Below are 21,128 nucleotides of genomic sequence, written 5' to 3' on the forward strand. Positions count from 1 at the left end.
CCGATCTGACGTGGTGGACGGTGGACGTGGTTCATTCGTTTGACGTTTTTCCATAACGCTGGCAGATAATGAGCAAGAAAAGTGATTCATCTATTAGTATCATTTAACTTTTCATAATGTATGAGTTTTTGTCAAATTAGCAAATTTAATTAGCTTAGTAGCTTAGTACATTAGTTTAGTTATGATCTAATGAAAATTGATTATCAAAGCATTGTGCATTATAATCATACTAACTAAATGTTGTTATAAATGTTTATTATTTAATGAAAGATTTATTTTCTAGTTTTTTAAAGCCACATTATATGTTAAAGATTGCATTCCAAGTCAAAAGATCTGCTGCTATATTTGGAACCCAAGTTATCACTTGAAAATACATGTGACTGTTAATGAATATATTTTGCAAACAATGAGAGCTTGCAACAATCAAACTTTACAGTTGCTTTATCCCTGTTTAATTTTTGACTTGGAAAAATAAGACAATAATTCTGTTCTGCAATAGAGTGGTCTATGTGCATGGGACTTACTAAATACCGAAAATGATATAAAACTCCCATAATTTCATAATACTTCTCTACCAAGAACGAATCTTATGAATCAAACTTCGCGAACGCGATGTAGCGCACAAAGCCATTCTTTTTGTAACACAAGAAAATTATTGGCACAGGAATCATTCAGTGATCAAACAAATGCGTTTATGGAATTTTAACCATACCATATAATAGATGAAACCATAGAACACCGGTAACAATGCCCTCCATCGATCAACTTTAAGGGAGCAATTTCCCATTTAAACTCGGAAGCTTGGCTTCAGTTTGCCATATTTTTTGGGAATGTATTTAGTAAAGCAGTAAAGGGTAATAAATAATCACCCGTCAATCAGCCGTGATGCTCTAAACTAACCTATCTTTGTCAGCATAGATGATACATCAGCTGTTTAGCAACATACAGGAAACCGCAACTTTTCAGGTGGACTACAGGCAGGGCACATTGATCAGAGTGAATAAAAAGGAGACCTAACTGAATGCGGCAACACGTTGCTCTGTATTACTCTTAAAGTAAGATTACTTTCTGTCTATAGTAGTGAAAACTGACCACTTTTCAATAGCGAGACAAGTTGAGCAGGTGGAAGTCGTTCACTATATTGGTAATCAGACAATGTCAGAAAGGCTAGGGGTGCCTTAGCAGGTCAGCGAAACATCAGGCGCTTAAACCAGGTCACTCTACATGCCAAACCCCGAATTTTCAAATCACACGTTAAATCCGTATTGTTGTACGCCCGCGAAGCTTGGTGCGTCTCAGCGGAGACAACGCATAAATTGCGTGGGTTTAATATTCGTTGCCTGCAATATATCATTCGTGCCTGGCGGTCTGACAACTAGATATCCAATGAGGAACTCCATCATCGATGTCATCAAAGGCCGATAGCCACAGAAATTTGAGAGGAAGTAGATCGGACACACCTAGAGGAAAGGAGCGAACGAGATCTTCAGAAAAGCACTCGACTGGAATCCGCAACGACAACGAAGAAGATGCAAAGGCAAAGGCTCATATCGACGCAGCTTAGCCAACGACATGTTGGTTGTTGACGAGAACCTTTCCTGGCAGCAGCTGAAAGCTATGGCGGGTAACCTCTTGAGATCTCTGAATTTCTTTGCTCTGTCGGATCGGCGGCCATGGACCAATAAGTAAATAAGTAAGCATTCGTTTACTGTTGTATCCCTCATTTAGGTACATGTCGAAGTATTGCTTCTATTTCTCGATCATATCACATTCGGTCATGAGAAAGGTTGCCTTTCAAACCTCTGTTTAACTTCCCGTGAGATAAAACTTCCAAACTAAACGTAAGCTAAACGCTACATTGTACAAGCGACATTTTTGCAATCTGCTGCATAAATCCTGCTCACGAATTCCGTTGTTATTGCTGATAAGTTGCGGCAAAGTATTGGAAAGAGTTCCACTCCTCCTCCTATATGTTGGCAATTATTTAGGGTGCTTCACCACCGCGTTTTAGTAGCTCGCTCGGTAATTAGTCAATGATCTCCTAGTGGCTTCCTCGCGGCAGAAAGTACTTGACATCGGACTACGATGGTAAATGGCTGAATAATGCGCTCCAGAACCACCGAGAGGTTCCACAGCCTCTTATTCAGCAACTCCTATCTCGACCTCCTCGTGGTACCATCCGGGATACGTTCCTTAGTGGAAATCGGACAACCGGTGGAAACTAGGGTCGTATGCGGACAGAGAAGGGGGCACTAATGCGAAAGCTGAAGTGTAAACTCTCCGCCTGCAGGACGGTTCTCTTGACTCCCAGGAACCAAAGCAGAGGGTCCAAAGCCCCTAAAGGAGATGGTTGTAATAGCTGTTATCTATGGCTATTACGTAAAAATTTGAATGGATAAACCCCTAATCCAAGGTGTGACGCGACCCGTGCCGAGGGATGAATGGTGGAGGGGGTTCTATAAATTCTCTCGCCGCAACGGAGCCTGTGACGAATATGTGGCTCCAACTCTCTACTCACGGGTCGAGATTCACTCTGCCTGATCTTTGACTGTGTGCTGGAGGGTGGGCTGAAACAAAAGGAGAGCCGAACAGTTATGGCCAGTAGGATGGCTGTACAATCGCTCAAACAATCTATAAAAGAATATATAACGTCTAGTATCCACCCCTAGGTTACTCAAAAGTTGCTGAGTCTCAATAAGAGAGATCTCAGCAAGCTTACCGGTCTTGTGACAGGACATTTTCCGAGTAAATATCATTTTCGGAATCTCAGTTTCATACAAGATGATATTTAACTTCGGAACACTTGCTCTGCTATCGTGGAGCACTAATAGTACGCAGACTGCAGTATCTCAAAACGGGGAGATCTGATTGGCGTCGCCGATCAGGATACTAGGTTCATAAACCTAGTCATCCCTGATTGGCACATGTCTCGCTCCAGCTACCAGCCTGTCACTTCCTCAATAAGTGATAGGTAAGCTTGAAGCGTATAGTATAATAATAAAACGGGGCATACCACAATAGTTCAAAATAATGGACGCAGTGGTAAGAGTACCCAACAAAGGAGAAGGACCGGTCCACGAGAAAGACTGCAAAATTTACACATCGTTGTTGGCTGTTATAGTTAATAATAACATGCAGATTATTTAGCCTAATCACCGACCTATACGCGTCATATGTTCGGCGGTGCTTGCCAGATAGAGTCAGTATGACCATTGCACTGGCCCCGTAATTGTTTCTGAATTTGTCATTTGCCCAATTACCAATATGTCCAAGAAAGGAAGTTTTCCTTCTTTGTCTTTTTTGAATGTTAAGTGTTCTTGTGGGTGCTGTTTATGGCTGTTAAAATGGTTTCCACTTCTCCTTTTTTGAATATGCTCAAAACGTCGTCGACGTATCGTCACCATCTTTTCGGGTATAACTGGTTTTGTTTCAGCTTACTTTCAAGGTTCTATGTATGTATGTATGGGGTTAGCCACCTCACCTCAAGGGTTTTCCATTGTATTCAAGTAGAATTACTGTCCAATTTATCTACCTAGCAACTTTCATGTCAATGCTGTTCGTGAAAGACGAAAAGGGGTTGGGTGGATCTATAAGCAATATCGCTTATATGATTCCACGGTAATATAAGACACTCCTTCCGGTTTCTAGATACATAACTTCGCCATGCAAACTTATCTTGTGTGGTGATTTATGTGCTAGAAGGGCGCGTCAAAGTCCTCTTCGACCTTATATGACTTGGGCTGGTTACCACATCTCTCAACCAGTCTTCGATTCATTCGATACCCTGATGCTCCTTCCCCTTTACGATAATGATGGTATATGGCAATGTAAGAAGATATGTGTTATATGAATATACATTATATGAAAATATATGGACAAAAATCGAACAATCTCACCAGCAGTCCTTCGAATGGAATAGAGTTGCATCATTTGAGTTTACATGAGTGCTTCCATTATTAATTGAATTTTTCTTCTGGTATCCATGAGCATAATTTAAACTTTCGTCGGCCCGAATTTTTACTGTACAGTAGGAGGTGCTTGCTCCATGAGCTAAAACGAAACAACTAATTAAAATAACTTATGTTAAGATTGCCTACTAATAAGGTCGTGTGGCTCAGCCGTCATCCAAACCCACAGTGTTGAGATCAGGCAGCCGGGAACTATCCATCATCGGTTACTGGGTAAGGCCACGTGGAGGCGCTAGGTAGGGGCTTGGAATGGCTGGAGCTGTGTTGGACGCTTCTCATTTGCCTTCCCCATTTCATACCCTGTTTTAGCTTACTTTCAAGATTAGCCATAAACAGTGCACACAGGAACGATGATAGTGGATAGTGGTATCCTCCCACCTTTCTTCTCCATGCGTTGTCCCCATGTTGTTTCAATAGTCAAGCTTCCAAGACGCTTATCGATTCTTTCACAGGGACGCTCGGGAATAAGGCCGTAACATCGCAAGAGACCATTGAAAAATTATGTCGTTTTCTGTTAGTTTTAGGTACTCGACGAACTCTCGTGTGCTGCTGACAAATTGGCTCGGGAATTTTATTGACATTCTTTGGAACTCGGTTACTAACCTTTTGGCAATGTTTTCCGTGGGTGATCCGTTTGCTGTGATTATTTCCCGCAAATCTGTTCCTAGTTTGTGTATTTTGGGTTGTCCTTTTATCCTGGGTAATGCAGGGTTTGATGTCCGTAGTTTTCCGATGCAGTCTCCTACGTTGGTTTCTGTAAAAGAATCCAAGAGCTACTATGAGGTCTATATTATGCCTGTAGCTACCAGAGGAACCTGACCCAAAAATTTATGACTTATAATTTGTGCCCGATTCGTGTCGTTTAAGTTTTTGGCGAAAAACACCTAGTCACCTAGCATCGTATGTATTGTAAGTGATGTTGTTTAGCGACCAACGTCTTTTTGGCCATTCCTACAAGATCTAGTGAATATGACCTATTATTGAATATGTACAATGTTTTTCGTCATGATAGGTCTATTGCTATGAACCAACGTTCTGTATGTGGTACATAATACGATTCATTGATTCAAAAATCTAGTTACTTAATACCGCTACGCAAATTAAAAATTTATATAAAAAACGCATATCAAGCAATGCTGTAAAATGTTTATTCACTAGGTTTGTCTTTTTTCTTCGCTAAAACATTGATTACTAGTAACAAATAAGATAACCGTTTGTGCTATATTAGCGTGTAATAATATTGCTATGCAGACTAGATGAGTAGTCTTTTTCAGTGCTCCGTTCGTGCATTTCGTAATGATCAATGTATTAGTAAAACGTGTCACCAGGCGGGTGACATTGATGGCTAGGATTAGGCAAGGCATGCTTCTGTAATCTCCTTTTGTAAGTTTCAGTGATGGAAGCAGCAGTAGTAACTCTGAAGTGGAAGATCTTCAAGTTCAATGCAGAATAGTAAAAGTGAAAGATTTCCCAAAACGACTGCAATGCCATTATTCCTGCTTCGGTTTCTTATAGTACCAAGCAGCCAAAAGAACCGATGAGCTTAGAATTGTTGAAATGCCAAAGTTGGCCAATAGCATTCGATCTCCCGAATCTAGTAGAATGGTGTAAATGCGCGCTGCAACAAAAAGAAATCGCAGAGATGATTACTTACTCAAATTTTCGGAACAGATGAAGAAAACTATTTACTTGAGTTGGTAAATGCTGATATGCCCCATGTTATCAAACTGACCGATTGGGAATCTTTAGAGCGTAAAATTGCGATCAGCTGCATGACCTTACTGGTGGCACCCACCGGAGTTGTGAAAGGCTACAACAATTCGGTTAATATTATACATTCAAACGATGAAATAATTTTTCGAAATCTTACCACAAGCATCATCAACAAGCTACTGGGAATGATCCCACTTGCAAAGCCGATAAATACTGCCGCATACACCGCAGACCAAATGTAGGACGTCTTGTTCAGAATATTTTGATACTTCAGCACTACGTAGACTAGGACGTATTCCTGAATCAAAAGGATTGGGTATTCCATGTACGACAGGAAGGCGTAGCGATTGGTAAAATTGTACAGCATCGTAACGGTGTAGCTGCACAGTTCCATTAGGAGCCCATTCAGCGATAGTCCGGTAGCTGAGCGCAGCTTCTGTACCGTTTGAATTTGTGGCACTTTGCAGAACAAACAGGATGCTATCGTGATCAGTGATAGCAAATCAGCTATAATGTACAAAATGCCTCGGTCATCCAACAGGTCCATTTTATCTTCGTTATATAATTGTCGAAATCAGTGGTAGTTCTATCTGCTCGGGCCTCGACTTCAACGAGTATTGACCTTAGTATTCACACGCTCTCTATTTTATTTTACAGTACTTTTAGCTGAAAGATAAAAATAGAAGGGTATATTAGAAATATTGATACGTGCTACTACCTGCAGCTACTGCATAATTATGATTCAAAAATAAAACATTAGACCGCAACCAATCTAAATTGGTTGAATTATTTTATTATGCAAGTTTGCGGCTCGTCATTAAATAAACTCTTACCATTTTATTGTGTTTGGATCCGAAACCGACTGCTAGCTACAATACTGCGAAAATGCTACAGAAAAATATAATAATTAAAAAACGCAATTGTTTTGAATTGAGCAGCTCTTACTGAACACACCTGCCTATTGTAGTTTGCGTAGTTTACCGAAAGCCGAATTGTGTATAATCATTCGGACCTATAGCGCCAATACTGTTGCGGCAGCTGCATCTCTGATTGTGTTCATTCATGACATTTTACAACCATTTGACAAATCACAAGCATCAATGAAGTTTGTATAGTGAAAGAGAATCCAATAAGAATAGATTGAATGGAAGCGCCATTCAAAAATTACGTTCGCTTTTATTGATGCGGTGCCAAATGTCTGAGGTTTTATAGATAAATATATGTACGGCTCCTTGATTTTTGAATTTTAACTGCAGCTAGTCTGTGTTCTGCTAAAACAAAACAAGCGCTAAAAACTTAAACTTTGTCGTCTCACCAGGTTACCAGAATTTGGAAAAGGTGTGAATGGGATACTTGTCGATTTAATTGTTGTATAATACAACATCTACAAGTGTTATCTTTTGTATTTATTGCACTATGCCTAAGAAACATTTTTGTTGTATGTCAGTTTATCAAGCCCTTGTTCCATTGGTTTTAACTACACAATAGTTGAATAAGTTACTCTTAAACAAAAATGTTTGTTGGGTAAGGCTGTAGCGCAGAAATAAAATAAAAATTACAGCGGTCCTCCAGCCTCTTAGCCAGCAACTCCTATCTCTACACCTACTACACCTCGTGGTACGAGCCGGAATACGAGTAACCTTGGCGGAGATCGAGTAACCAACTCCGGACAGGAAAGGTAAACTCTGTGTGTAGCATCGAAGAACAGCCTTGTCAGCCTTGAGCGTCTGTTACCATGTCAGGGGTGGCTCTTGACGGTTTGACGATTCCTCAACCAAGTGAGCGATTGTACTCTAGGTTAAGAGCGGCTTACGATAGTGTCAGATTCGAAGCGGGCGATTTTATGAAGAAAAGCAAAGCAAGATGCTACATATCATTGTTGAAACTTGCCCTTCTGCCCTTCGCAGCCAGCTGTTAGGGTACAGCACAATTGCGGGGCTAGTGCTACGTACCCTTTTGACTCTAAAGGCCCAGACACAATGCATACGAATTTTACTACGTTGCGCAAATTTGACAGAAAACCCATGGAAAAACTGTCAAATTGCCGCAACGTAGTAAAATCCGTACCGTCATCCGGGGATACTTGCAACACTTTTGAACTTTGACTTGATATAACTTTCGAAGTATACCGTTTAAATCCAGGTGTAAGTAGCCAAAACTTATATAGAGGTCAGTATTTTTGATTTATAATTATGAGAAAAATTGTCAACTAAATGAACCTGCAGAATGAACCAAAAATAGGGGTGTTGCAATTTACCAAATAAACGGGGTTACTTGCAACACTTTTTGGATTTTGCGTTTCTAATGATTTTAAATTTGATTTCAAACCGCGAATGAGTATTTTTAAATATCTTGAGTATATTTCTAGTAAAACAAGAGATACTGGAGTCATGTTTTGTTTCCCAATTTTGTTTATCCACATTTTTCATAATTTTAATTTTTCTGAAGATAGCAGACAAAACAACAAAATAATAGACAAAATAACATCGTACAGATGCAAACCTACTTTGTACGTACTGTCTTTTAGGATAATTATCTATTTTACAAGTGCTGCAAGCCGCGCCATATTGGAAGTAACAACACGAATTCATCGTTACTTCTCCAAGTTGAAAATATAAATAAAGGTCAAATTTGCTATTTGTTAGCTTATATGATGCACTAATTGTGTACAGGAACCAAACGATAAAAAATAATTTCATATCAATGAACTGACGCAACTTGGTGCATCCATTTTTTCTACTATGAAAGTGAAACTACTTTCCAATCGTATAAAAACAAGCAAATCAATATATAATGGATTAAACTTAACTAAACAATAGGTAAACGTCCCTTCTTTAGAACACCATTGGCTACAAAGACTTATGTTAACAAACAAATGCGTTAGAGCTGCCGAAAGCGCGATGCGCAAAAGTGTTGCAAGTTACCCCGGTGTTGCAAGTATCCCCGGATGACCGTATGCATGTCCAGATGTCTTGAGGGCCAGATGTCTCAGCACTAAAGCTAAAATTGCAACCCCACCAAATGACCCTAATAAGGCAACTTGCCTAAACCAAACTACTACTAACATTCAAGCAAATACGCATTCAAATTTGTTCTGCACTTACAAGCTTGAAATTTCACAGCCAGCTGGTTCGAGCACAGAAAAATGTACGGGGTTGGTTGTACAATCGTCGTTGTCGGCGTCAGCAGCTTAGAGCCGGGGTGGTTCGTGCTGTTTTAAGCTCTATTCAGCTCGATCTTTGGTTGCTTGTCGCCCATTTCCCAGACGTCACTGAAGTCGCAGTTTTTACTCAAAAAATAAAAATGTCGCTTTGGACCTGGACGACCCATCTCGCACGCTGAGTCGCGTTTATTTGAGGCCCAATCCTCCTAGTCATCGGTTTCAGCCTAGCGCAGATGGCGTCCGCTTAGGCAAATTTTCTGGATTCAATATCAAAGTAGCTTGCGTAGCCTTTACTGAAAATCAAACCTCTCGTTTCGATATCTGCTCGTCGGATCACCTTAATAGCGATGTTGAAAATCTGCAGCACCCTAGCTGCGTCTCAATACACTGGGAGGTAAAATTTTACCATTTGTGTTCTATGATTTCAATGTGTCTTATGAAGAACACTCAATTTCAACCAAAATAGGTTTTAACTGAAAATAATTCCCCATCTCTTGAATAACCCCCTTTCCCCGCCCAGGGAACATTTCTGACTACGCCCGTGAAGGGCGAGGAATGGAAACTCGGTAACTTGGAACTGTAGATCACTCAAGTACGCAGGTGACAATCTGGTGCTCGAACAGCTTGTGCCCCGCAAACTCGGCAACGTAACTCTGCAGGAAATCTATCGCAAAGGAGAGAAGTTTTGGATGTTTTGCTGCCAATAGGCGCAGTTTTACCAGAGCGGTGGCACTACCAACGCACTTGGAATGGGTTTTGTAGTAGTCAGGTGAATACCGGATCACGTGATAGATTGGAAGGCGAGCAATAAAAGGACGTGTCTATCGACGATAAATGGTCATTCAATTAGAGTGTCATTGCCGTCACTGCCCATGCCCGACGATGAAAAAGAAGCATTCTACGCGTGGCTGAAGGTAACATACAACAGTTGGGAACATATATTCTGACCATATATGCTCTCAAAACTATCAACCGTATACCAGAAACGTCAAAGCTATCCTCCTCGACCGAGCATAAGGCAGCTAGATAACCCGCAATATGCCGAGAGTTACGCGCGAATACTGGATGAGGTACTGTCTTTTTCCGAGGAGCTAAATGCTTCAAACCTCGAAGACGGTTAGGGGCAAAATACGAATTGATCGAAATGGCAGAATACGAAAAGAAATGACTTGGATAAATTATCTAGAAGAGATTTTGGCCAAATACCAGTTAACCACGATTCTGATTAGTGAAAAGGGCCAGGACAGAGATTGAAAAATTAGAACAACTATTCCGTGTTAATGACACGCGCAAATTCTACGAGAAGGTGAACCAATCTCATAAGGAATACATACCGAATATGTGTAGGGAAACTATAGAAGGAAAACCTGGTGGAATATATTACGGCACCTGATCTTCTGGAAGTCAAACGAGAAATCGTGTGGTGTTGCTGAAGATCAACAAACCGGCCGTAAGAACCTGACCGACAGACATGACCGCTCTACACTGCGTTATTTACAAAATTTGGGTGGAGGAGATTTGGATGGAAGGAGTGGTTTACCCTTCTACAAAAAAGGTGGTCGGCTGGACTGCTGCAACTATCGCGACAATAACGCTGCCTACAGTGTACTATTACACCAGCTGTCTCCGATAACACAAGGTTTCGTAGGGATATATCAGGCGGGTTTCAGGGGGGCTAGCGCATCTGCGTACCATATTTTTCCCATCTGACAAACCTTGCAACGTGTCCATGCATCACAATTTTATTGATTTCAAAGCAGCGTACGATACAGTCGATCGAGACCGGCTAATGCACGAACGTCATTTTCCGGATAAGCTAATGCGATTAATTAGAGCTACGTTGGATCGAGTGACCTCTCGGACACTCTCGAATCCGTTCGAGATGCGGTGAAGGTTTTGATAAGATGACGGCTTATCCCGCATGCGGTCTAACATCACTCTTAAAGTGGTATCGAAACGAGACGCATGATTTTCACCAAAGATAGCTAACTTCTAGGCTTCTCAGATCACATCATAGCCAGGAACTTTGTGGTGGGGGCGGCAATCTGCACCAGACTGAAAGCGGAGCGTGAGATGATTGGGCTAAAAACTAATGCATCGAAGATTAAATACATGAAATGAAGAGGCCAGACAAACGCGCGTCTCCCACGGACGATAACCATTGAGACGTAGCATAAGAAGTGTTAGATGAGTTCGTGTATTTGGGATCGCTGGTGACTGCAGACAACACTAGTGAGAATATCCAGTGGCGAATTCAAGCGGGAAATCAGGCTTACTTAATCGCACGCCCTTGCCTTGTTTGAGTGGAAAGTGCTGTGTGCGATGTTTGGCGGAGTACAAACTGAAAGCGGAGAGTGGCATGAGTGGCAAGTATGAACAGTGGTTGGAGAAGTCGCGAAAAAATGCCTATTTGAATCGATGAACATCCCTCATGAACATACGCATTCGCCTGCCTCGCCGATAATGCATCGTTCGGCTTTGAATCTCATCACAAACATAACCTCGTCGTGAACATCGAAATTCGTTCAAAAATTGAATATTGAAAATTGAGTGTGGCCGATTTAGACTACCCGCGGACGCCGGAAAGTTTTCAAAATTGTTTGAAAAGAGATTAGTTTAAAGCAGTTTTAGTTACTTTAGAAGCAGCAGAATGTATTATTTCGCACGCATATATTCATTTTGCGAATTTTACTACCTCTGCGTATGAATGATGGTGGGCTATAGTGAGCCAGACACGTCGTAAGGATGCTGGGTCTTGCTCTTTAGAATTTACCCGAGCACATAGACGTTGTCACGCCTCCCCGTCCTCTTATTGCTAGTGGACGTTTGCCACTCAATCTATCTTTTAATACCCAAAGGGAACACCGATGTGACACACTGTACACTATCAGCTGGGTGGTTGTACTGAGCAACAGATCATTGGACGATGCACTAACTGCGTTCTATTTCTATCTATCTAAGAATACTTGCCCCGAATAGAAGCCGAATAGATTTCTTCAAAGGTATCTATGAGGGAGTACATACAATTTTATCAGAAAGGCGGTAAAGTCGATACATAAATGCTTGACCATTTTGGTTCGCGAACATTAAATTGCTCAACTAACGGACTGAATTCCCTCCGGAGGATTTCATTACTGCCGGTAATAATCTTGTAAAACATCTAAGTAATGTGATGAATGAAATGTATAGATATCCTTCTCTGCATTTCATCATATTAGTAAAAATGCTTCCACCAAAATGAATCATGAAGCCTGAGTGCAGGCAGAATGTACTCCGCCTTTCTAAATAATTTGTAAATTTTCTTTACCTTTCTATCATATAATATCAAAAAAGTGTACTTATTTCATTTCCGCGATAGAGTGTAATGCATTATTAATTGTTCCATTTTATTAATTTTCTATTACTTATCGATTTTTTTTTGTTCTTCGACATTTGTGTACTAAATTATCGTATATTTTTTGGGTTTAGAAGTTATTCTGCCTTTTTTAGTTTTATTATTATTTTAAGAACAGGAAACAATGAATAAAATTCTCGAAAGTAATAGATGTCCTACCAGCAGCAGCATTTTCATTTTCAGTGAAATCAAACGAATACGACAGACAGTAAATCGATTGCAGTATTTTTTATTAAAAACAACGGAATTCGACTATTGTCAGGAGAAATTCCAACCGGCAAAAGCCATTCAAATAAAAAAACTGTTTTCTTTTTATGCTGTGTGTGATCGAATAATAAAATCTAACGGTAATAATTTTGCTAATGAGAATAATTTTTAATGGTACAAAAAACCCCTAAACAGAAAACAAATTAATTGGAACCTATTATACATCGACATCGAATTCCTAAACAGACTGCTAACTAAATTATACAATTTGTATGTGTATTTGACAAAAACGGTTTCCTTTTGTTGTGTGTTCCGTTTTTCCTAACTTTGTTGTTCAGCTATTTGAATTTGAGTGTTTCGTAAATTATGTGTGTGATAAGTTGTGATTTTGTTGGATTTCATCAGCGCACAAAACACTGCTAGACTATTAGCCGATTATAAGGTGGAAAGCTTGCGCCTGCCAGTTCAATCGATGTGTTTTTTTTTTCGTCGCTCCTACAACATTGAGGATCGATCCAACTATAAACTAAAGCAAAAGCCATTCCGTTTTATTTGTATTGATTAAAGCATTTGTCCCATCGGTTAGTTCGAATCAATACGGAGAAGATATTTCGCGTCCTGTAAAAATGTCAATTCTTGTTGTGCCCTTTTCGGTTGTAAAACTTTAAATCGCACGATGATAAACAATTGTAAACGGATAACGAAATATAACTGATGCATCCCTTTCACAGCAAAATCATAGTGGTAAAGTTAATAAAAAAGAAACAAGCATACTGTTCAACTCAACAGAGAAACAAATTTCAACAGTATTCTTAAAAAAACATATGCCATCGACATCATAAAAAGCAGTACGGCAGGATGTATGCACTGTTCTAGGTGTATATATCTTCTCCGGTTTCGACCTAAACGATATCGGCGGTTACGCGTTTCAAGCATTTCCTTTCTAACAGTAATATTTACCCCGCTGGCTCCGCTCGGTCCCTACCCGGGGACGTACGTCCTAATATTTGTATCGTTACAGGTTATCTACCTCTTACCTTACGGTGATTACAAACTAACTGTGCAATTGTCTCAAAATTGACGTACCACCGATTCGGTTGAACAATAGTTTTCAACAGGAGTTGGGAAATATAGCGTGTTATCGTTTTTCTTGTATTGTGGGACTTTTCGACAGCAGGTGGTCGCACCGAGAAAATAAGTTGGAGTGCGGGGGTGGTGGTGGTAGTTCTTAGAGACAGTATTGAGAGTATACTTATTCAAACTTATGAGCATTTCAAGCAGGCACCTTCCACATCAAAATCGAGTACCATTAGTTTGGTTTCTTCCGTACCGTTGCGCGAACCTACGGCGCAAATCAGCTTGGTGTCGTTTGCTCTGCGGAATGAAAATATTGAGTGTAAATCATCATTGATTGCACCTGAAAGGTGTCTGTTGTCCTTACCTGATTCGCCATACGACACCACCAGATCCACCGGATTCTAGCGCTACCAGGTTACGAATAAACTCGCCAGTCTTAACGTCCCACAGCTTGACGGTTCCGTCGTCGGAGCTGGTAATAACAAAGCGGGAATTGAACTGCAAACAGGTTACGGCAGATTGATGTTTGTTGGGTCCTATCAAAAACAAAAATATAATTTTCATATGTATCAATGTTGGAGTGGCTATCGGATGCTTGGTACTAACCCGATAATGTTTGTAAACATTGTCCGGTAATAATGTCCCAAACCTTGACCGTCGAGTCAGCATTTCCCGATACAAGTATGTTTTGCCTCAGTTCCATGCCAGACGTCAAACTTTGGTGACCCATTAATGCGTGCTTGCAGCTACCTGTTTCCGCATCCCACACGCGAATTGAGGTATCCAGCGAACCGGAGACAACGTGGATACCATCGAACTGTAAAATATATGAAAACATGAGTTTTGTATTGATTTTTTGCTATGAAGCTTGCATTGTAATCGAACCTGCAGAGAATAAACTCGATTGGTGTGACCTTGAAGCGTATGCAAACACTCTTGCCGCTCGGGATTCCACACCTTAACCATGTAGTCGTAGGCTCCGGAAACCACCAGCCTACCATCGTATTGCACGCAGCGAACAGCCGCTAAATGACCGACGAGTACGTGCAGGCAGGTGCCCTCGTTTACATCCCACACTCGTAGGGTTGCATCACGGGAACCGCTAACGACCCTGTGAAGAGATTTAAGGTTGAAAATAGGTACAGCACAGATCAGATAGAATTTTGTTACTCACTTATTTCCATGTAAATGCATACAGCGAACGGTCGATGTGTGACCGTAGAGAGTGTGCAGCAATTGTCCAGTTTCAGCATTCCATACCTTCAATGTGCGATCGGTACTGCCTGAAATGATTATGTTTCCAGACATCTGTGACGACCAGACTCCACCGGTGTGACCAACCAGTGTTCGAAGGCACTAAAACAATAGTTTAAATTTCATTTAAAAAAATGGTCCGAAAGAATAAGCAACACATTTACCTTCCCGGTGATTGCTGACCACACTTTTAGCGTATTGTCATCGGAACCGGACACGATTCGGTTGCCGCAGAACTGAAGGCACGTGATAACGTGGTCGTCGTGACCCTTCAGCACTTTGGCCGTACGGATCGGTCTTGAGCGCCAGTTCATCTCGATGATGTGCTGACGCATGAAGGCTGCCTTCCAGGGTGACGAAATCGGCGGCATATTACCAGCGCGGCCCCGCTTCGGACGGTCGCCACCGAAGGCTTCCATCACGATGCCGGCTTCCTTGCACTTTTCCTTCCACAGAAGATTATCGTCCGCCAGGAAGCGCCAGCTATGGCATGTTTGAGCCGCACGAAGCAGATCCTTCGGTTCCAGATAGGACAACACCTGCAGGGCTAGCTCTTTTGGCAGTAGCGAGATGAAGTCTCGTTGGAACTGGGGCTCGATAACCTTCATCATGTATCGCACCTGGGTCGGTTCGCAATGTTCGATCAGTCGGTCTACCGCCACCAGACGTTCGACCGGAGTCCATCGCTGAAAAAAGGAAAAAAGGGCGTTGTAAATTTCGAATGCTGACTATTTAAAATGTTTTATTACGCCACTGAAACGTTTAATACGTTTAAGGCGCAAACACGATTTTTCATGTATGAGCGCTATGTGTTTTTATCTTGAGACGTGTCTCATCTCATGAGAAGTAAACATCGTCAATATTGAGATATCTTTTGTTTCGCGATGTTTCTTTAAGACAGACAACAGGCGTCCGATTTTTTTTTTTTGAAAAATATCTTATTTACAACAAAAAGGTGGAGATTTTTCTGACCCATAGAGTAAAGGGTCAAACAGAATGCTGCGTCAACGCATCTGTCAGCGTCAATTTGACAGAAAAACCCAGGGGAAAACTGTCAGAATAACGCTGACGGATGCGTTGACGCAGCATTCTGTTTGGCTCTTAATCGATACTATAAAATTTTTACATAAACGGGGTGCATCGCTGAAGCTGTTTGCAATAGGAATAGTATCAACTATATCAAACACCCGGATCCTCTTCTCTACTTTTCGTTCCCCCTCAAACCTACACAAACGGGCCCCAGCTAATGTCGCCTTCACGCCTTGCCTTCCCTGGGATACTATCAACACCTTTGTTTCATACATTACTTTTTTCTACCTTCCCTCCGTTAATTGTAGTAGAAAACTACCGTTATAAAAAAATGTTTAAAGTCTGTTTATTTGTTTGCTGTCTTCTTTTTTCGCATTCTTGAAGTTTCTTGACGTTGGCTTTCTGTCGTCTTTCGTCGTCTTTTTGCCATCCCATTGTCGTTTTTCGCCCCTTCGTCAGTTGACCATGGGATACGAAGCTGGTCTAAAGGGCCAGTTGCGGTATTTTCGGACTTCCGTTTGGGAGAGGCTGTTACAGTCAATAGGATTGTAGCACTAGCCCTGCAATTGTCCTGTACTCTAGCAGCTAGCTGCAAAGTTTGTCGTATAAAAACGGAAGGTCAAATTTCGATAATTCGGAATGTAGCACCTACGCTTTTGCTTTTCCGGTCGTTTTTCATCGTCTTATGTTTCCTTTTTGTCCTTTTTTTATTGATGTTTGTCCTTGCGTAGTATTTTTGTCACATTTTTGTAATCTTTTTCACCATTTTGTTATTTTGGTTTTTGGTACCCCTTTGCGATCAATTTGTTGTATTTTTTAGTCGTTTTGTTATCTTCTCACTGTTTTTGTCATTTTTCTGTAGTCTTTTTGCCGTGTTTCGTCTCCTTTTTGTCATCTTTTTATGCTCTTTTTGTCGGCTTTCTGCCGTCTTCTTATCGGTCATTTTTGGTTGCCTTTTTGTCACAGTATAATTACAAACTAAGTAGTCTGTTTGTCAGCTTTCTGTGGTCTTTTGTTATTGTGTTGTGTCCTTCTGTTGGTTTTTGTCGTTTTTTGTTGTTTTTTTGTTATTTTTTGTCATTTTAACGCCGCTTCATCGCTACGGCCTTTATTCTTTATATCTGTTGGCCTTACGCTGCGAGGGGAGTGACGTAACACGGCAAGAATAAGTTTACTGCCACCCGCGTTTCGTTTGGCGTTAGTCGAGTCGAATAGAATAATATTGGAGTTTTAGGATGGATCTTTCACCGAAGTAATTGCGAGCGTTGCGAAATTTGGCTTCTCACCTCACGCGCCTCGAAGAATAGACCCCTATTTGTTGTCTTTTTGATGCCTTTTCTTCTGCATTTTTGTTTATGTCGTTTTTTTTATCATTTTGTAGTCCTTTTACCGACTTTCGTCCACTTTATGTCATTTTATGCTAACTTGTTATCGTCTTTTGATCATCTTTCTATCGTCTTTCAGTCGTCCTTTTATCGCTTCTGTTGTGTTTTATTATTTTTAGCCACGCCTTTTCGCGAAATTTTTTCTTATCTTTTTGTCATGCTTTTGCAATCTTTTTGTCATCTTTTTATTTCTTCTATATTCTATTTGTTGTTTTTTGTCCTTTCTTCCTATCTGTCGCCTCTTTGCAATCAACATTTTACATAGCCGTTATGTCATCGTCTTATCATTATTTTGTCGTTTTTTATAGTTTTTTTGTGGTTTTTAACAGTATTTTGTCATCTTTTTGTCAACGTTTGTTTGTCGTCTTATTCCTCTTTATGTGGTTATTTTGTCACTTTTTTGCCGTCTTTCTGTCATTTTTTATGGCATAAGATACTATCAAGGTTTATCTCTCTGTCGTCGTTTCGTTATTTTTCGGTCATATATTGTATGTACATTTTTGTCCCCCGTTTGTTTACCATGTTTGTTTGTTTTGTTGGGAGATTGTTGACTTAATGGCAGCTGCACAGAATTATGAACCGGAAGTTATCCGCACGAAGTTAGGGCATGGTACATTACAGATCTAAATCTTGAAGTATACTCAAACATCTTTTCAGTCGTCATCTTGGGTGTAAGATTACGCAACGGAAAAGCTCTAATCCACCAGCTATTTGTAGCTGTCAACCAGTACCAGCATTTTGGATCCTTGAAAGCTTTGGTTTGCCTCTTGTCCCATCACAGAATTTCTAGTTTCGTGCTTCGGGATGCAAATGGAATCGGCTGCTCTGATTTATCCGAGAACACGTGTGTGCAAATTGCTCAATATCTTCACTTGAAGCGTCATCGTATAGCCGTATAGGAAGATCTGCATGACAAGCGAGTCCGAAAGTAACACTTTTCAAGGATAAAGCCTTTGCTGTTTGACATCAGCTGGAGGTTTTACATCTGACCTATTGCGTGTCCGAGAGACACGAAATGTTCTGCTTGAAGAATTGTACGTGATGTACATCCGCTTCCTCTACCATATCATGGACGTGTGCGGGCAGATAACCCAAAGCCAAGTAACGCCTAGTACATACAATAAACTCTAGGGAAGTATTTTTCAGGTTTCGTTAATAAAGGGCAGCGTTTTATTGATCGATTCATTGGGGTTACAGCGCCTTTCCCCGATTATCTTAAAACAAAAGCCAAGATTATTAACATTAAAGCGCATCTCGCGGTCCAACAGAACTTAAATGAAGGAGTTAGTTCTTCAGACAGGTGCTAGTGACATCGCTATTGCGGCTGTTCTAGTTCAACACTCGCCACAGGAATTATCACGCTACCGAAAAGTAACGTCTAGCGGTGATATAGTGATTGTACTCTTTCGAGGGTGGCTGGTAAATGGCTTGGTAATGCGTACCATCGGTGCCTTGTGCACTGGGCATAAAATAGACCCCGCAGTGGTTCACAGCCTCTTACCTAGCAACTCCTACCCCAACCTCCTCGTGGTACCAGCCGGGATACGAGCAACCTCGGGTGGAGATTGGGTAACCAACCCCGGTGGAAACCAAGGTCGTATGCTGACAGGGGAGGAGGGCTCCTTCGAGCTACGTTGGCCCTCCGGCGATACTGTGGGGTTGGTTGCGGGCTTTGCAAGCTTGAACCACTAAAAAAACCAAAGCAATGGACTCCGTAAGTAATAATAATAACTCTAATCGGAACAATCGGCAAAGACCCAGGCGACGAAAACGGACTAACGATTGGAAATTAGGAACATGGAACTGTCGGTCTCTAAATTTCCTCGGAAGTACCCACGTGCTTTCTAAAGAAGTGAAGAGCCGCAAGTTCGACATCGTAGCGCTGCAGGAGGTATGCTGGAAAGGAACGATGGTACGTACGTATAGAGATGGTCATACCATCTACCAGAGCTGCGGCAATACACACGAGCTGGGCACAGCTTTTATAGTGATGGGCGAGATGCAGAAGCGGGTGATCGGGTGGTGGCCGATCAACCCCCGAATGTGCAGATTAAGAATCAAGGGCCGATTCTTCAATATAAGCATAATTAACGTGCACAGCCCTCACCTCGGAAGTACCGATGATGACAAAGACGAATTCTACGCGCAGTTGGACCGTGAATACGACCGCTGCCCAAGACATGATGTCAAAATTATCATCGGGGACTGTAATGCTCAGGTTGGTCAGGAGGAGGAATTCAAACCGGTGATTGGACGGTTCAGCGCTCACCCGCAAACGAACGAAAACGGCCTAAGACTTGTCGACTTCGCCGCCTCCAAGAACATGGCCATACGTAGTACCTTCTTCCAGATCACCCAACCAGACAGAATCACAAATCGACCACGTTCTGATAGATGGTCGGCACTTCTCAGACATTATCGACGTCAGAACATATCCGGGCGCTAACATTGATTCGGATCACTACCTAGTGATGGTAAGGATACGTCAAAAACTATCTGTTGTGAACAACATACGATACCGCCGCCCGCCACGGTATAATCTAGCGCGACTGAAGCAACCAGAGGTCGCCGAAAACTACGCGTTATCTCTCGAAACCGCGCTGCCGGAAGAGGGAGAGCTGGATGAAGCCCCTCTTGAAGACTGTTGGAATGCCGTGAAAACAGCCATTAACAGCGTAGCGGAGAACGTCCTAGGCAGTGTGGCACCGAATCGACGTAACGAATGGTTTGACGAGGAATGCCAGCAGATATTGGATGAGAAGAACGCAGCGCGGGTACAAATGCTGCGTAGAGCCACCCGTCAGAATGTGGAGCGATACAAACAGAAGCGGAGACAGCAAACCCGACTCTTCAAGGAAAAGAAGCGCCACCAAGAGGAGGAGTGCGAAGAACTTGAACAGCTGTACCGCTTTCACGACACACGGAAGTTCTATCAGAAACTCAACGGATCTCGCAAAGGCTTCGTGCCGCGGGCCGAAATGTGCAGAGATAAAGATGGAGGTATCTTGACTGATGACCGTGCGGTGATCGAAAGGTGGAAGCAGCACTACGATGAACACCTGAATGGCGTGCAGGCGGAAGACCATGATAGCGGAGGAAGTGACCACATTGGTGCAGCAAGCGACGAAGGTGTGCCACCCCCATCGATAAGGGAAGTTAAAGAAGCCATCCAGCGGCTGAAGAACAACAAAGCAGCGGGAAAGGATGGCATTGGAGCGGAACTTACTAAAATGGGCCCGGACAAGTTGGCCGGCTGTCTGCATCAATTGATTGTCAAGATTTGGGATCCGGAACGACTGCCGGAGGAGTGGAAAGACGGGGTTATCTGCCCTATCTACAAGAAAGGTGATAAGCTGGATTGTGAGAACTACCGAGCCATCACTATCCTGAATGCCGCCTACAAAGTGCTGTCCCAAGTCCTCTTTCATCGACTATCGCCAATAGCCAATAGATTTGTGGGAAGTTACCAGGCCGGCTTCATGGAGGGTCGGTCTACAACAGACCAAATCTTCACCCTGCGGCAGATCCTCCAGAAGTGCCGCGAATTCCGAGTCCCCACGCACCACCTGTTCATCGATTTCAAAGCCGCATATGATAGCGTAAACCGACAAGAGCTATGGAAAGTTTTGGACGAAAACGGCTTTCCGGGTAAGCTTACTAGACTTATCATGGCTACGATGGATGGGATCCAGTGCTGTGTGAGAATCTCGGGTGGATTGTCGGACCCATTCGAATCTCGCAGGGGACTTCGACAAGGAGATGGTCTTTCCTGCCTGCTATTCAACATTGCGCTTGAAGGTGTTATAAGGCGAGCGGCGATCGAAATGCGGGGCACGATTTTCAATAAATCCAGTCAATTTATCTGCTTTGCTGACGACGTGGATGCTGTCGGCAGAACACTTGAGGCGGTGGAAGATCAGTACACCAGACTGAAACGC

General features: G+C 42.1%; 2 protein-coding genes across 4 annotated transcripts in view; both read right to left on the reverse strand.

Annotated features, from left to right (window-relative positions):
* Positions 1 to 5,111: 5,111 nt before the first annotated feature.
* Positions 5,112 to 6,708, reverse strand: LOC128737344 (solute carrier family 66 member 3). Of its 2 annotated transcripts, none has more exons than XM_053831964.1 (5): positions 6,627 to 6,708; positions 6,515 to 6,569; positions 5,839 to 6,347; positions 5,658 to 5,778; positions 5,112 to 5,586 (listed from the first exon to the last, which is right to left on the reverse strand). In XM_053831964.1, the coding sequence occupies exons 3-5, from the start codon at positions 6,226 to 6,228 to the stop codon at positions 5,459 to 5,461; spliced, it is 639 nt and encodes a 212-aa protein (XP_053687939.1). In that variant the 5' UTR covers positions 6,229 to 6,347; positions 6,515 to 6,569; positions 6,627 to 6,708; the 3' UTR covers positions 5,112 to 5,458. The 2 variants fall into 2 exon arrangements, with proteins under 2 accessions (XP_053687939.1, XP_053687938.1); XM_053831963.1 differs by having other exon boundaries at positions 6,636 to 6,686.
* Positions 6,709 to 12,718: 6,010 nt separating this feature from the next.
* LOC128734917 (F-box/WD repeat-containing protein 7) overlaps positions 12,719 to 21,128 on the reverse strand; it is a 42,170-nt gene continuing 33,760 nt past the window's right edge. For both annotated transcript variants that reach the window (XM_053829317.1, XM_053829316.1), the window contains exons 5-10: positions 14,941 to 15,462; positions 14,697 to 14,878; positions 14,408 to 14,633; positions 14,129 to 14,339; positions 13,887 to 14,058; positions 12,719 to 13,819 (exon numbers count right to left, since the gene is read on the reverse strand). In XM_053829317.1, coding sequence (XP_053685292.1) covers positions 13,708 to 13,819; positions 13,887 to 14,058; positions 14,129 to 14,339; positions 14,408 to 14,633; positions 14,697 to 14,878; positions 14,941 to 15,462 — 1,425 coding nt within the window. In that variant the 3' untranslated portion in view covers positions 12,719 to 13,707. The remainder of the gene's footprint in view (positions 13,820 to 13,886; positions 14,059 to 14,128; positions 14,340 to 14,407; positions 14,634 to 14,696; positions 14,879 to 14,940; positions 15,463 to 21,128) is intronic.

The sequence above is a fragment of the Sabethes cyaneus genome, chromosome 2, assembly GCF_943734655.1.
Source record: "Sabethes cyaneus chromosome 2, idSabCyanKW18_F2, whole genome shotgun sequence".
Classification (NCBI taxonomy): domain Eukaryota; kingdom Metazoa; phylum Arthropoda; class Insecta; order Diptera; family Culicidae; genus Sabethes; species Sabethes cyaneus.

What these genes read in the sequence shown, in the direction of transcription:
- LOC128737344 (XM_053831964.1), bottom strand. Translation starts at nt 6,228, where the DNA reads ATGGACCTGTTGGATGACCGAGGCATTTTGTACATTATAGCTGATTTG. An exon ending in GCTTGTTGATGATGCTTGTG is followed by an intron (nt 5,779 to 5,838) that starts GTAAGATTTCGA and finishes GAATTGTTGTAG; the next exon opens with CCTTTCACAACTCCGGTGGG. An exon ending in ATCAGCATTTACCAACTCAA is followed by an intron (nt 5,587 to 5,657) that starts GTAAATAGTTTT and finishes TTTTTGTTGCAG; the next exon opens with CGCGCATTTACACCATTCTA.